The sequence below is a fragment of the Callospermophilus lateralis genome, chromosome 1, assembly GCF_048772815.1.
Source record: "Callospermophilus lateralis isolate mCalLat2 chromosome 1, mCalLat2.hap1, whole genome shotgun sequence".
NCBI classification, from domain to species: domain Eukaryota; kingdom Metazoa; phylum Chordata; class Mammalia; order Rodentia; family Sciuridae; genus Callospermophilus; species Callospermophilus lateralis.
Genome location: NC_135305.1, coordinates 140,810,525 through 140,827,907, shown reverse-complemented (window position 1 = coordinate 140,827,907; position 17,383 = coordinate 140,810,525). Strand labels below are relative to the sequence as shown.

General features: G+C 34.9%; 1 protein-coding gene across 4 annotated transcripts in view; it reads left to right on the top strand.

Annotated features, from left to right (window-relative positions):
* The window catches only part of Specc1l (sperm antigen with calponin homology and coiled-coil domains 1 like), a 141,197-nt gene that overhangs the window by 48,347 nt on the left and 75,467 nt on the right, over positions 1 to 17,383 (top strand). For 3 of the 4 annotated variants that reach the window (XM_076867707.1, XM_076867794.1, XM_076867882.1), the window contains exons 4-6: positions 2,577 to 4,207; positions 6,075 to 6,282; positions 17,231 to 17,304. In XM_076867707.1, coding sequence (XP_076723822.1) covers positions 2,577 to 4,207; positions 6,075 to 6,282; positions 17,231 to 17,304 — 1,913 coding nt within the window. The remainder of the gene's footprint in view (positions 1 to 2,576; positions 4,208 to 6,074; positions 6,283 to 17,230; positions 17,305 to 17,383) is intronic. The other variant, XM_076867969.1, reaches the window with a different exon arrangement.

Here is a 17,383-nt window from a genome sequence, read left to right as displayed (position 1 = left end):
TTCTTCTCTCCTCTTTATTTCTCTTTTCATTTGGAGAACATTGTCAGTCTTTGTTTTCATTCTGGGCTCCTTTTCTTTCATTTTTTAGCCATTCACATCTTTGTTTTTTGGCAAGGTTTTTGGTTTAAATAAGAAGGACAATGGTACCATTTATAGAAAATGGAACAAAAATTGGGGCTGGGGTTGTGGCTCAGCGGTAGAGTGGTCGCCTAGCACGTGTGAGGCCCTGGGTTTGATCCTCAGCACCACATAAAAATAAATAAATAAATAAAGATATTGTGACCAACTAAAAAATAAATATTAAAAAAAAAAGAAAAAGAAAATGGAACAAGAATTAATGTTGTTGGAGAAAAGTTATGCCATTCTTTTCCTCTTTGGGTCTCCATTTGTACTTGTTTCTCCTAATCCTGTCATCTGCCTTCAAAATCTGTCACAGATTTATTGTCCTGTCTCATTCTTACTGCTACCCCCCTAGTATAGGCCCCCTTTACTTTTACTACTCTATCTTCCCACATCTGTCTTCTACTGCTCTTTCTTCCTTATTTGTTGTAGATAGTATCCTCTTAATGAGTTTCCATAAAAAAAAACTTTCTCCCTTATGTTTATTCCCTGCTCAAGAATCTGTTGACTTGTGGTGACTCACTGAATTCTGCCTGGTTCAGGTCTCTATAGATGGTATATGCATTCCGTGTAGGTTCTGTTAACTGTGACAGCTTACCTTTTGGTGTGCATGCTTGCTTATACTTTCTTATCTTTGTCTGTTTCATGGCCAGCTTGAATTCCTTCTCCTCCTCTGTATCTGGTCAAGGCAAAATTAGTGGCCATCTGCCTATATCACAGAGATCACTCATCCCTGTTATCTCTATAATCTTGGTGACCAACATATGAAGATTCTTTAGAAATACATAGATTAGATCTAGGTTTTAATTTTTAAGAGTAAAGAATATCCTATTACTTAGGTGTTTATAGATATTTAAACATATTTTTTTAAATTAAATGATCATGTCGATTGCTTTCAGAGGTTTAAAATTTTAGTAGTTAAGAAAGAGTTTGGCCAGACAGGTGGTGTACACCTGTAATCCTAGTGGTTCAGGAGGCTGAGGCAGGAGAATCAGGAGTTCAAAGCCAGCTTCAGCAAAAGCAAGGTGCTAAGCAACTCTGTGAGACCCAATCTCTAAATAGAATACAAAATAGGGGGGCTGGAGTTGTAGCTCAGTGATAGAGCACTTGCCTAGCATGTGTGAGGCAATGAGTTTGATTCTCAGCACCATATATAAATAAATAAAATAAAGTCCATCAACAACTAAAAAAATATTAAAAAAAAAAAAGTACAAAATAGGGCTGGGGATGTGGCTCACTGAGTTCAATCCCTGGTCCCCCACACCCCCACAAAAAAAGAAAGAGTGATTGTTTGTGTATTTATTTTTTTGATATTAGATATTGAACCTAGTGATGCTCTACCACTGAGCTACATCCCCACCCCTTTTAAAAATTATTATTTTTTTAAATTTTGAGTCAGTCTCATTAGGTTGCTGAGGATAGCCTTGAACTTGGGATCCTCCTGGTTTAGTCTCCCAAGCTGCTGGGGTTACAGGCTTGTACCACCAGGCCTAGTAAAAAGAGTGTGATTTGTAGCAGGTTTGATTAATGCATCATCATCATTTAACATTAACACATCATTATTTTACTATGAGAAGCAATATAGCCAACTGTGAAGTAGCAGATTCTGCAGCCAAACTGCCTGGCTTTGAATCTTGGTTTAATTATCACCTGTGGGGTAAATTCTTTAAAATCTCTGAGTCTGACTTTTTATTAAAATGTAAAATGGGGTGATAATAGCATCAACCTCAGAGTAATGAGGCTTATTTAAATTTATGTTTGTGAGGTGGTAGGTTGTTTTTTTTTTTTTTTTTTTTCCTTTTGTATGTATATTGTGCTGGGGATTGGACCCAGGACCTTGTGTATGTTAAGTAAACACTCTACCTCTGAACTGTATCCCCAGCACACTCTGAATTGTTATTGTGTATGATATGTGCTAGCTATTGTCATGATTTTTGTTACTATTTATGTGGCATTCAATGATGTGAAACCTTTTGTATTTACTTTAGTCATCATTTTTGTAGTTATTGCCTAGGTTTTTTGTTTATCCTAAAGCCGTCTTTTCCTTCTTGCTCTCCTGTTTCTGCAGTTAGTTTGCTACTTGACTGACTAATCATAGAGTATCTTCATCTAACTTGCCCTAAAATACTTGCCCCTGGCCCACTGTTTAAATCTCTGCCTTGGGATTTGAGTTAATGTGTGCATTTTTATTAGGTAGCAGCTTTATTGAGATATAATTTACACTCCATACAATTTATCCTTTTAAAGTATAAAATTATAAAACTTCTTTGTCATTGCTCACAGAAAGATGAACAAGTTTCTGATTTTGAGGAAACTGGATCTTAATCGTATAAGTCAAGATTAATGTACAAATTAAGTGTAGATCCCTTGCTCCCATCTTATTAGACCTGGGGCAGGAATTATATGCTTTTTTTTGTTAATATTTTTGCCTTAAATTCTTTGTTTTAAACATGCAGGCACAACTTCATCCAAGCGGAGCACTTCTGCAGGTAGTAAAGAATCTAGTTCTACTAGAGAAAGATTACGTGAACGTACTCGGCTAAACCAGAGCAAAAAACTACCTTCTGCAGGTCAGGGAGCTAATGATGTGGCTTTGGCTAAACGTTCCCGCAGTCGCATTACTGCTGAATGTGATGTTCGAATGAGCAAGTCTAAATCGGACAATCAGATCAGTGACAAAGCTGCTTTGGAAGCCAAAGTGAAAGATCTCCTCACACTGGCAAAGACCAAAGATGTGGAAATTTTACATTTAAGAAATGAACTTCGAGACATGCGTGCTCAGCTGGGCATTAATGAAGATCATTTTGAGGGCGATGAAAAATCTGAGGAGAAGGAAACAATTATTGCTCACCAGCCTACTGATGTGGAGTCTACTTTATTGCAGTTGCAGGAACAGAATACTGCCATCCGTGAAGAACTCAACCAGCTGAAAAATGAAAACAGAATGTTAAAGGACAGGTTGAATGCATTGGGCTTTTCCTTAGAGCAGAGGTTAGACAATTCTGAAAAATTATTTGGCTATCAGTCCCTGAGCCCAGAAATTGCCACTGGTAACCAGAGTGATGGAGGAGGAACTCTGACTTCTTCAGTGGAAGGCTCTGCCCCTGGGTCAGTGGAGGATCTCTTGAGTCAGGATGAAAATACGCTCATGGACCATCAGCATAGTAACTCTATGGACAACCTAGACAGTGAATGCAGTGAGGTTTACCAACCCCTCACTTCAAGCGATGATGCTCTGGATGCACCATCATCTTCAGAGTCAGAGGGCATCCCCAGCATAGAGCGCTCTCGGAAGGGGAGCAGTGGGAATGCAAGTGAGGTGTCTGTTGCTTGCTTGACAGAACGAATACACCAGATGGAAGAGAACCAGCACAGTACGAGTGAGGAACTTCAAGCAACTCTGCAAGAACTAGCTGATTTACAGCAGATTACCCAAGAACTGAATAGTGAAAATGAAAGGCTTGGGGAGGAAAAAGTCATTCTTATGGAATCCTTATGTCAACAAAGTGATAAGTTAGAACACTTTAGTCGACAGATTGAATATTTTCGTTCCCTTCTAGATGAGCATCACATTTCTTATGTTATAGATGAAGATGTAAAAAGTGGACGTTATATGGAGTTAGAACAACGTTATATGGATTTAGCTGAGAATGCCCGTTTTGAACGAGAACAGCTGCTAGGTGTTCAGCAGCATTTAAGTAATACTTTGAAAATGGCAGAACAGGACAACAAGGAAGCTCAAGAAATGATAGGTGCACTCAAAGAACGCAGTCACCACATGGAGCGAATTATTGAATCTGAGCAGAAGGGCAAGGCAGCCTTGGCAGCCACATTAGAGGAGTACAAAGCCACAGTGGCTAGTGACCAGATAGAGATGAATCGCCTGAAAGCCCAGCTAGAGAATGAAAAGCAGAAAGTGGCTGAGCTATATTCTATCCATAACTCTGGAGATAAATCTGATATTCAGGATCTCCTGGAGAGTGTTAGACTGGACAAAGAAAAAGCAGAGACTTTGGCTAGTAGCCTACAGGAAGATCTGGCTCATACCCGAAATGATGCTAATAGATTGCAGGACACTATTGCTAAGGTATTGTTTAAGTAAATAAAAGTGTTTTGGATCAACATTATACAGCTTACACAGCATACTTATTGAGAGCCAGGAGCACTTATTTAATGTGTCATTAGTTTTTCTTTAAGGTATTTTTTTTAAAGCTTGAGAATGGTTTTTTTAGAATAGCATGAAAAAAAATTTTTTTTTAATAATGTCATTTCCACTTGCATTTCACTACTATTTTCCTTCCTGTGAGAGGATGGGGCTAGAGTTAATAACACCAGAATTTGTGCTTAGTTGTGGGTATGCCTATGAGGCCTGTCATGGAATTCTACTTCTTCATCTCTAATATACTTTGGCATAAGATAGATAGAACACAGTATTTTAGTCTATAGAATCAGCAGTGCCTGCCATTTCTTATCCTGTTATAATTATAGTTTTTCAAATAGTTTTGTTGTGAATTTAAAGTATTTGTAGATTATAGGGGTTTCTGTTTCTTGGAGGCTAGGATATACTGCTGGTATAGACCTTAGAGATTATCCACCCAACCTCCCTGTTTTACAGTCATGCAGTATAATAATGAGGGCTCAGTCAGAACTGCTACCCTGAGTTGCTAATATTTTGGCCAAGGCTCTATCCGATGTGGTTGCTGCATGGGATTATCTAGTTATCCTATCTCACATTTTATTTATTTAATTTTTTGTTTAAGTGAAATGATTTACAAAAAACTTTATTAGTTGTTGATGGACCTTTATTTTACTTATTTATTTACATGAAGTGCTGAGAATTGAACCCAGTGTCTCACATAATGCTAGGAAAGTGCTCTACCACTGAGCCACAACCCCAGCCCAAGTGAAATGATTTTTAAAGGGAAAAATATTAGTAAATCTTTGGCTAAAACTTTAATAACTTTAATTTTTAAAATGATCACTTTCAGAGATACAGTTTAGAAGATGTGTGTTATTTCTTGGAGCATGTATGTTGAGGGGACACTATGAACTAATACTTCAGTAAAGGCACTATTTGATTGATTGATCAATTGCCTTTTTTTTTTTTTAAAGATGGAACCCAGGTGGCTGTACCACTGAACTATATCCCCAGCCTTTTTTTTTTTTTTGAAATAGGGTCTCTGAGTTGCCCACACTGTCCTCAAATTTGTGATCCTTCTGAATCTGCCTCCAACATATCTGGGTATATAGATGCATGCCACCATGATTCATTTATTTGAAAAAAAATTATTTTCATGTTCTATTTGATTTGGTCACAAATCATTTTTTCAGGAGAACATTTAAAAAAATATTTTTAGTTGTAGATGGACACAATACCTTTATTTTATTTATGTATCTATGTATGTGGTGCTGAGGTTCAAACCCAGTACTTCACATGTGCTAGGTAAGCGCTCTACCACTGAGTTACAACTCCAGCCCAAGAAAGCATGTTAATCATTAATCACATACATGCATTTGGCCCAAACTTCAAAGAAGGGAAAATTTATTTATAATTTCCTCTTAAATAACCTGTTTAAGTTTGTGATACATCAGTATAATTTCTTTTGGCAATATTGCAACACTTTATGCTTCATAACATATTATGTAAAATTTTGTATTGTGGAGTAATAAAAAAAATTTTTTTTAAGTTGTAGATGGACACAATATCTTTATTTACTTATTTTTTTTTTAATGTGGTTCTGAGGATCGAACGCAGTGCCTCCATGTGTAAGGCAAATATTCTACCACTGAGCTACAGTCCCAGCCCTTCACATTTTTTAATGGTTTTTACAGATTTTTTTAGTTTATGTATAACATGTTACACTGAGGTTTCATTTGAAATGGTGTATACTTAAGTTCTAAAGTTTATCTTAGAAAAACTTTGCTTTTCTAAACTGGTTTTTAATTTTCTATAGGTAGAAGATGAATACCGAGCCTTCCAAGAAGAAGCTAAGAAACAAATTGAAGATTTAAATATGACATTAGAAAAATTAAGGTCGGAACTGGAGGAAAAAGAGACAGAACGGAGCGACATGAAAGAAACCATCTTTGAACTTGAAGATGAAGTAGAACAACATCGAGCTGTGAAACTTCATGACAACCTCATTATTTCTGATTTAGAGAGTAAGTGATGAGAGAACTTTTAATTTCTTTTAGTGTTTTTACATATATTTGCATGTAGTAGTAAAAATTAATTCTGATTTGCAGCATAGTTGGATTGCATAAATAGGCCTATAGTTATAGTTCACATGTTAGTTTGTATTGATGTTTTATTCCTAAAGAAAAACTGTTCAGTGGTAGCATTACTTTAAAATTGTACCCAATTAAGGAAAGTCATTTGTTACTTACTTTTAATGATGTAAGTATAGTGAGAAGAAAAATATTGATCTTCCATAATCTTAAAAGTGAAAGGCACAGGTTTTTCTTATTTGTCTGATTTTCATATTAACCTTGAAGACTTTATAATGTGGTAGAATTGAAACTAGGGTTTTAATTTTTAACTTTTTAAAACTTTTTATTTTCTAATTATTTTAGACTTGCCAAAATGCTGCAAAAATAGCATAGAGTATTTCTGTTTAGAAATGTTGGTGAGGAGTCAGATATTTACACGATCTTAACTTAAAACATTTTCCTATGGACTGTTTATTAGTTTCAATTAAGGGAAAAAAACAGAAATTATACAGAGGAAAAAATTGGGCAACACTTTGCCCTCAGGAATGCCAGTTTGGAAACATGTGGTAAGGAGACATGACAGCTAAAGGTAATACTTGTGTTGAGATAGGTTCAGTACTATAGCCGGGAAATATCATAAAGGTCATTATCAAAAAATTGGATTGTAGGGCTGGGGTTGTAGCTCAGTTGTAGAGCACTTACCTAGCATGTGTGAGGCACTGGGTTCGATCCTCAGCACCAAATAAAAATAAATATATAAAATAAGGGTATTCTGTCCATCTACGACTAAAAAAAAAATTAAATTGGATTGTAGATAATAGATTAGATAAAGGTATTATATTAATATAAATTTATGAAGTCAATAACTGTACTACATGCATTTATGTAAGAAATTATCCCTGTTCTTAGGGAGTACATACTGAATATTTAGGGGTAAAGAGCCATGATGTATATGCCAAGTGTTTCCAGAAAAAATTTAAGGAATATATGGATAGTTAGATACAGAGATAAAGAGATGACAGTAAACAAATGGATACACTGTTAACAATAGGCAGATCTGAGTAAATGGGTATATATAGCTGTTCCTTATACTATTTATGCAATCTTTTCTAAGTTTGAAATTATTTCCAAATAATTTCCAAATAATCATACATTTAAAAAATTCTTGTATGTACTTTATCTAGTAAATATTAACAAAAATATTTAAAAATATTAACAAAATATTAACAAATATTAACAAAAATTTTAAAAAATATTTTTAATTATAGATGGATGATGAAATCTTTATTTCGTTTATTCATTTTTATGTGGTGCTGAGGATCGAACCCAGTGCCTCACATGTGTGAGGCAAATACTCTACCACTGAGTCACAACCCCAGCCCCACAAATTTTAAATTGTAACTTACTTTTTAAAAATATATATTTTTTAGTTGTAGGTAAACAAAGTTCTACCACTGAGCTGTAACTGCAGGCCCTATCTTACAGGCCTATCTTATATGTGGTGCTGAGGATAAACTCAGTGCCTCACATATACTAGGCAAATCTCTACCACCGAACCACAACCCCAGCCCCTTTAATACATTTTTTTATTATCTAGATGGGGATGGACAAGGAGAATGGAAGTAATCTTTCTTGGATGCATTAGTTAGGACCTTTTAAACTTTTGGTACACATTACTGCTCTTTTGGGTTCTGCCAGTTTATCATTCCTTGACAGTACCAACTGGCTAATACAGATTGAGTCAGATTCCCTTGTAGCGTGGATGCATAGGTAGGGCAGTTTGATCTGTTGCCAAGGCCGAATAAGTCATTTGTTACAATCCCTCAAAGTAGCCTGTGGAAGTTCTGAACTCTGGTTAGTTGATCTAGCATCTGTAGATTGACTCCAAGGTTTTTTGGAACATTCTGAGGCTCTGTATACTGAGGAAACAGAATCATTAAGATAAACTTTAAAAAAAAAGTTATTGTATTTTTTATACATTTATTTATTTGTTTGTTCATTGCTTGATTGATTGATTGATTGGTGGTGCTTGGGATTGAACCCGGGCCTTGTGCATACCAGGTAGGCATTCTACCAACAGCTATATCTCCAGCCCCTTATTTATTTTTTTATGTGGTGCTGAGCATCAAACCCAGTGCCTCACACATGCTAGGCAAACATTCTACCACTGAGCTGTAACTGCAGGCCTATCTTACAGTTTAAAGAACCTTTTAGTCTAGCATTTATATATAGTTTGTATTTTGACTTGACAGGACTTATCCAATTCAACTTATAAAAGGCTTTAAATTTTTTAGATTAATATGGAAGTTCAGTGCACTGTCCATTTAGTACATTAGTATTAGTAAATACCATTTCTCTTGCAGTCTTACATTGTGGAAAGAGTGACACCTTGTGGTAGTTGGAGCAGTGGCTAGAGAAATGTTAGATCATTAAGATTCTAAGATAAAGCTTTATAATTTGTTACATATTTATATTTTCATTAGAAAATGACTGAAAATCCAGAATATGTTTTTTAACTATATAGCTACTCTTCCCACTTCTTGAGATGGAAAGTTCAAATATGTATAAATATTGAATGACCATACAGGTTTGACTTAAAATCTATTGAGCCACAGAATCAGTTACTATATATGTGGATATCGATAGAATAGTATAGTTACTATTGGTTGTCTATACTTGACCATTGTTAACATTTTGCAATGCTTGCCTTTTGGGTGTGTGTGTTTAACTGAACTATTTGGCCATAAGTAGTAGACCTCATGACTCTTAACTCCTAAATATTTTGACTTATAATTCCTTGAAAAAAAAATTTTAAAAATTATTGGTCTGGGGGCATAACTCAGTAATAGAGTACTTGCCTAGCATGTGCAAAGCCATAATCCCTTAGTTTAGATTTCTCCAGCTGTTCTCATTTTGTCTTTTTTTTTTTTTTGTATTTGTTGATAGACCTTTATTTTTTATTTACTTATAGACAGTGCTGAGAACTGAACCCAATGCCTCACACATGCTAGGCAAGTGTGCTACTGCTGAGTCCCAGCTCCACCCCCCTCAATTTGTTTTTTTATAGCTCTTTTTAAAAATATAGGAACCAGGATCTAAACAAATTTCACATATTACATTTTTTGTTAGATCTCTGTAGATTTATGGGAGGTCATTCCTTTTTTTCTTGAGAATTCCTCATTTGGAATAGATTTAAGTCAGCACGTCATATAACAACTTAATGACAGGGAATAGTGTTACTTGAGAAATCAAGATTTTCTTCTGTGGAAAGTTTTAACAACATTACCACGAAGTAGTTTTAGAATTTTTTATCATCCCCAAAGTAAACCCTGTATATTAGTAGTCACTCTTTAGTTACTCCAAGATTAATTCCTGATTTTAAAATGAGATGACAGGATTTTAAAGCAGCTATTATACTCTAGAATGTAGAGAAAAATATGCTTGTAAAGCATGAACAAATGGCACATCTCAGTAGAGAAATAAAAACTATAGAAATGAAAAATTTACTGAATCATTTAAATAAATTAGGGGTAGGGAGGAGTCAGTGAACTTGATAGCACATCAGTAGACATTTTCCAACCTAAGGGATAGGGAGAAAAAGGACTAGAAAATGAGTAGAGCATTAATGATTTGTGAGTTAATATCAGATAGTACAACACATGTGCTTGGAGACATATACTTAAGAGTCCCAGATCTTATTAGCACCACACTACATAGACCTGGCCTTTGGTGTTTGTCACTATTTCTTGATTTACTATCAAAGAACTTTTACTTTGAGCTGGAAAGATCTTATGTAAAAATACACAAAAGACTTCCAATTTAAGATGATGACATAAGATCACACATATACTTCCTTTTTCTCCTGAGGTCCTATGGATATGGGAGGAAATTTTGAGTAATTTTGAGTAATTTCTGGAATATAAAAAGCAGATAGAATTGGGAACATGGAGAAATCAAACAGAAAAGAAAAATTTACCACCCAGGAGAACACTGGTGCTTTGAGTAATGATGTTCTTAGCAAATGGGGGCATTAACACCACCAACTCAGGGACAGTAGGAACTGGAAGAGCAGTAGGAACAGGCCGTGGTGCTAAAGGAGTACTAGAACCTTGTACCTGCCCCCATAAGATATAGGCTTATTTGCCCCCTGCCTGCTGCCAGGTTCAAACTCTTTTCTGTATGTGGGCAAATAGGGGGTCCAGGGTTCCAAGCATGACTTTGGTGTCAGAGAGAAGTGAACTGGTGTCTGAAGTAAATGCAAGCTGTCTGGTCTTGAGTAGAAAACCACACAAAGGGAAAGGCAGTTTGGTTCAGCAGTGAAATGGATCCACCAGTCAGCATCTTGATTGGAGCACCTGAATTCCTCTTGTACATCCTGAAGGGAACCATGTGTCGTCAGCATAGTGTTTAACCAGTTGCTATATTAGAGGCAGAGGACTATGGGTAGAGCAGTGACTCCCACAGTCATTAAAATACATGCAGAAGTCACTGTTTTTTTTTACATAGTTGTACACAATACTTTTGTTTATTTTTATGTGGTGCTGAGGATCGAACCCATGGCCTCGAACATGCTAGACAGGCGCTCTACTGCTGAGCCACAACCCCAGCCCAGAAGTCACTATTTTTTATAAGTACCAACCAGAACTTATTAGACATTTTAATGTCTTAAGAGAAAAAGCTGACTAAAGAAGATCAACTGAGGGCTGGGATTGTGGCTTAGTGGCAGAGCGCTTGCCTTGCATATATGAGGCACTGAGTTCAAGCTTCAGCACCACATAAAAATAAATAAATAAAATAAAGGCATTGTGTCCATCTACAACTAAAAAAAAAAAGATGATGATGATCAGCTGAGCCCAAAGAATAAAGTCAATTACTTTATCCCCAATTCAGGAAAACAAAGATAACTGACATTTTCAAGAAGAGTGGCATTGAGATCTCAGGTCAGGCTATATATTGTCAGGGTAACTTATCAGCCACTTACTATTTGCATACTAATACTCTTTACATAGTTGGAGTTAAGTATAAACATCTTTTCTACCCTCGTAGTTCCTGAGATGGGGACTGGACCCTCATGTCTAACACAGATCTTGTTTCTTTTACTTGAGCACTTTTGCTAGTGGTAAGCAAGGGCTGGCTAAGGATAGTAGAAGAAACTGGAGGAAGAAAGCTCTGTAATTCTTTGGTGGGAAGGGCCTTTCTAAACATGACAGAGTACCTAGAAGACATAAAAAAAAGTCTCATATTTGACCCTGTGTAATTGCAATTTTCAGTTCCACATAAGTACCATAAATAAACAACATTGACAGAAATGTATTTCAGTAAATGTATCAAGAGAATCAACATATCAACAGGACAATTCATTAAGTAAAGTTTATGAATAAAAATAAGTCAGTAAAAATGCATAACTTACTAAAAAGCAAAGAAATACAAAGTAAAAACAAGATGCCAGTTTTCATTTAGCAGATAACATGCAAGAGGAAAAGGAAAGGATTCTTTCATGTGTCTTTGGAAGAATTATGATTGCTTTTTTAGAGTATTGATCAAAGTGTTAATAGTACACTTACATAGTAACCTGTTTCTAGAAACGTTCCCTTCATAAACACTCTTACAGATTTACAGATATGTTTATGTGGATATAGATGCTTGCTGCAGTGTTGCTTATTATCACAAAATTTGGAAACTACGCATATTTTCAACAGTTGCAATCTAGTTAATAAACCATGTACACAATGCATCTCTACTGTGGCTTTCACTTTTATCATTGAACAGATGAGGCAAATTTTGGGGTACAAGCATGGGGAAATGTCTTAAGATGAAAAAAGCCAGCCATAGGAACTGCTGCTTTTATCATTAAAAGCCAGTAAAAGTTTAGAATGTAGCATTACACCAAAATGGTAGCCAGATATAATAGTATCCCTTTAAAAATGCTGATTTCAGTGTATTCTATAATATAATAAATTAAATAACTCGTGTCTTCTCAAAAAAAAAATAAAAGATAATGTGTGCTTGAGCTAGAATCTTCTAATGGACCGATTCAGGTCATGTTGGTAGTTTCAAATGGCCTTTCATTACTTCTTCCCCTTCAGATACTATCTGAGCAATTATAAAAAGACATTCACAGTATTTAAACTTAAAAAAAAAAAAACAACAAAAACCTGAGTCTATTAAACTGTCTGTTAATAGGAGATTACTAAAAGAAATCATGTCTAATTAATGGAATGCTATGTGGTCATACAAATCGTGCTGCAGTTCTGGATTTATTGATAAAGGGGTCCATTATCTGCTGCTAAATACAAAGGCTTATGAGGCAATATAAATACTAAAATTCCATTTTTCTATAAAAAATACCATCCACACAAATATGCAGTCTGGAAGGATATATGCCAAATGCAAATAATGGGCAATTTTATTTTGCTATTCTTTTCTGAACTTTTTATTGTATATGTGTAACTTCTAAAATCAAAGCTTTATGCACTTTGGGGAGGGGGCAAAATAAAAATAATATATAATTCATTTGTCTCTTCTTCCCACATTAGAAATATTGGGTTGGAGATAAAGCTGTGGCCCTGTGTCGATATGCTACCCACCTCGGCCACTGGTCTTTTTATCAGACTGGTTACTTTTTTTTTTTTTTTTTTTAGGTCTTCTAATAAGACTTTCAGGTCTTTTATTTATTTATTTATTTATTTATTTATTTTTATTGGTTGTTCAAAACCTTACAAAGCTCTTGACATATCATATTTCATACATTAGCTTCAAGTGAGTTATGAACTCCCATTTTACCCCAAATACAGATTGCAGAATCACATCGGTTACACATCCACTTTTTTACATAATGCCATACTAGTAACTGTTGTATTCTGCTACCTTTCCTATCCTCTACTATCCCCCCTCCCCTCCCCTCCCATCTTCTCTCTCTATCCCATCTACTGTAATTCATTTCTCTCCTTGTTTATTTTCCCATTCCCCTCACAACCTCTTATATGTAATTTTGTAAAACAATGAGGGTCTCCCTCCATTTCCATGCAATTCCCCTTTTCTCTCCCTTTCCCTCCCACCTCATCAGACTGGTTACTTTTGTCCTTTCCTTTTCTCTAAAATTCATACCGGGAGTTCAGTGGGAAGTGTTAACCAGGTGTAAGACCAACTAAGCACTGGTGCCAGTACTCTGAGAGTTTTCTAGGAATTTGGAGGGCACAAAAGGTTGCTTATAGACTTTGATTATTTTATGTCCCCAAGAATTGCAGGATGAGGCTGTACCTAAGGTAGCTTCCTGGTAACATCTGCATGATTGATGAGTGTATAACTGGAGCAGTGTGAATTATTCTTGATTTGTCTGAGAAGACAAATCCTTGGTGGTGAAAAGATTATGAACCCCTTATTAAGCTGGCAGGTCAGTGGCCAGAATTGTTCAGAACAAATAGGCCTAATCATGAAAATAGCAATTTACCTGATTTTTAAAATAAAAATAGTATAATAAAAATTGAGATGTCGTTTATAGTTTTAAAACAAGGAAATTTTAATAGTTATGTTATTTGTTAGAACTAAATATTGCTTTTGTATTAAAGACAGTAGATGGCAGTGTCCTCACTCTAGGGAAACTTGAAGAGGAAGAAAACTGCATGGAGATGTTCTGTAGTTGAAATAATGTTGCCTTTTTGGGTGACCATTTATCATGCTAGAGGTTAGTTTTGCTAAGAAATCTTAAAGAAAAGAACTTGTGGCTCTGTGGTAGAGGGATTGCCTAGCACGTGTGAGGCGATGAGTTTGATCCCCAGCACCACATTAAAAAAAAAAATAAATAAATAAATAAAGCTATTATTTCTATTTAAAAAATATTTTTTAAAAAAGATAATAACTGTAGCATGAATTCCTTTGTTTCCAGGGAGAAAAAGTGTATTGTCATTTAAAATACTTTATATTTTTCAAAGGAAAATACAAACATGATCATAAAGTTTAAGTCAAATTCCCTAGAGACAGTCTTTATTCTGTCTAAATGTCAACTGGCTGCCAGCTTTTCTTCTATTTAAGAGGAATTAAACAATGAAATGTGTAAATAATAAACGTGTAATACCAGCAGAAGAAGAATGTCTTTGTAAGAATGTGAATTTTGTGGCCACAACTGTAGAGGTTGGTAAAGAGAACTGGATAAGAACAGAAGAAAGAAATTGGAATTTTATGATCTAAGATGGTCATGTTCCTTAAAATGTAACCTGTGATCAAGTTGCTAGATGTTAAAAGTGAGCTGTAGTAAGATTTGCTATCATTTATCTTCTGTGAATTATGTTTAAATATAAGTATGTGTATCCTTTCTGACCATCAAAAAAAGAAAACAATTTTTAACAAATTTCAAGAGAAATTGTACTTGTAATATTTTTTGTTTGCTTGTCTGTCTTAATTATAAAGTATCTCTTGCATATAAATGGATATAGTGTAAATGAAAGGCGTAACTCTAGTGTTTTTAGCTTCTTTCTTTAGTCTGTTTATCTGTGTCCGATACTATCACCTAAATCCTGAAATCATCCATGTGTAGGTCACAAGGAGCCTTAAATTCCCTTGCTGGTTTCAGAGTCCTTACTTCCAGTGGAAGAGAATGGAGTAATGAACATGTATACTCACGCTGGTATCCGCTTTATCATTAACCAGACTGGATGGCTTGTTTGAACCTCAGTTTTTAGGTTAAATGAGGTTTAAAGTAGTTGACACATGACACATTTAATCCTTTGCATATAAATTATCTTCCTTTCCTAGCTTAACATAAGATTGACCTTTCTGTCTCTAAGAACATGGGGATTATTTAGCTTTTCTTTTATGTCTTAAGCACCTAGGGAAAAAAAGCCTGATACAAAGTTGGTACTTATGAGATATTGTATTAATGACTAAATTTTAAACACTTCATTTCATAGGCCTTGACTTTGTTAAATAATTTTGGAGTAGCGAATAGGAGGATGTTGACTATTGGTTACCAAAATGTTTGGCCTGATTTTTTCCCCACATTTTATCCAACTCTAGAAAACATAGCATTTTGTATGTTTATAATAAAAATAGTTACACATGTAAGTATTATAAATATTCTAATCTTTCATGTTGTTACTGAAATGAATTCATGCCATTTTAAAAATAGCAGGGCTGAGAATGTAGCTCAGTGGTAGAGTACTTATATGAGGGCTTGTGGTATAATTCTTGCCTAACGTGCACATGTCCTGTATTCAATCCCCAGTGCCACCAAAAAAAAAGAAAAAGAAGGGAAAGGAGGAAAAAAAGGAAGGGAGGAAGAAGAAAGGAAGGAAGGACACAAATGTACCAACATTAAATAAAAGACATAGTGTCACAGAGATCTCAGAAGAGCAAGTTCTTAGAACTGGGATGAGAAATATGATGAGCCATCTAAGAAAAAACATCAGCATTCTCATTTAGGAATTAATTAAAAGCTGTAATTTGTTAGCTGGAGGAAGATTTTATTATTATTATTATATGCCAGGATTTTTCTATGTCTGTTCCTAAGTGTAAGGAATGGGATAGAATGTTATTTACTCAGAGCACCAATGTCTACAGCTATAATGACCCTGAAAATCAGTAGTTCTATCAATAGAATATTAATTTTTTAAAAATCCTAGGTAATGATCTCACTATTGCTTTTTTTTACTGCTACCATTACACATTTATATATTTATTCCATTTTAAAGGCCTACCATTAAAACTATACTGAGATTCCATCTCACTTTAGTCAGAATGGCAATTATCAAGAATACAAGTTATGATAAATGTTGGCGAGGATGTGGGAAAAAAGGTACACTTGTACATTGCAGGTGGAACTGCAAATTGGTATAGCCACTCTGGAAAGCAGTATGAAGATTCCTCAAAAAACTAGGAATGGAACCACCATTTGACCCAGTTTTTCCATTCCTCTGTATATTCCCAAAGGATTTAAAATCAACATTCTACAGAGATGCAGCCACATCAATGTTTTATAACAGCTTAATTCACAATAGATAAGCTATGGAACCAACCTAGATGCCCTTCCACAGATGAATGGATAAAGAAAATGTGGCTCATAGACACAATGGAATATTACTCAGCCTTAAAGAGAAAGAAATTATCGCATTTTCCCAGTAAATGAATGGAACCAGAGACTATCATGCTAAGTGAAAAAAAACCAATCCCCAAAACCCAAAAGCCTAATGTTCTCCCTAATATGTGGATGCTGACACACAATAAGAGTAGGGGCGAAAAGAATAGAAGTTCATTGGATCAGCCAAAGGGGAATGCAGGGAAGGGAGAGGGGATAGGAATAGAAAAGATAGTAGAATGAAGCAGACATAACTTTCCTATGTTCATATATGAATACATCAGCAATAAACTCCACATCATGTACAATCACAAGAATGGGATCCTAATTAGAATAAGTTATACTCCATGTATGTATAATATGTCAAAATACACTTTATCATGTATGTCTAAAAAGAACAAATAAATAAATTGAAGCTTGCTAGGGATTATGTAATTTGTTATTTAAGTAATTTTACTAATTTATTCTTCTGGAATTTATCCCAATGTGTAAAGAAAGTTACACTTGCATACTTTAAATGTTAACATTTTAATAGCAGCCAGTGTTGTTTTGATTGATTATATGCCAACAATTTACATGATTTCAGTGAACTTTTTAAAAAGTTTTAGAATTAAAACACTTAGGAAGGAAGTGATCCAGAAACTGTAGTTTTAACTTGATATATTCCTTAGAAAGTATTATTGGTTAATACGTAGGACACTTTTTTGTTTGTTTTTAAAATTTTGTATTAAAAATAGTCTTTTTGACAAGATAACTTTTTTGAATATAATTTATATTATTTTTTTTGAACACAGCTCTAACAGTATTTCAACTTTTGTGGGTTTTTTTCAGATACAGTTAAAAAACTCCAGGACCAAAAACATGACATGGAAAGAGAAATCAAGACACTCCATAGGAGACTTAGGGTAGGATAAGTCTTCATGTATTAATTATCTTCTTAGATGGCCAGCTATGGTGGCACATGCCTGTAATCCCAGTGACTTG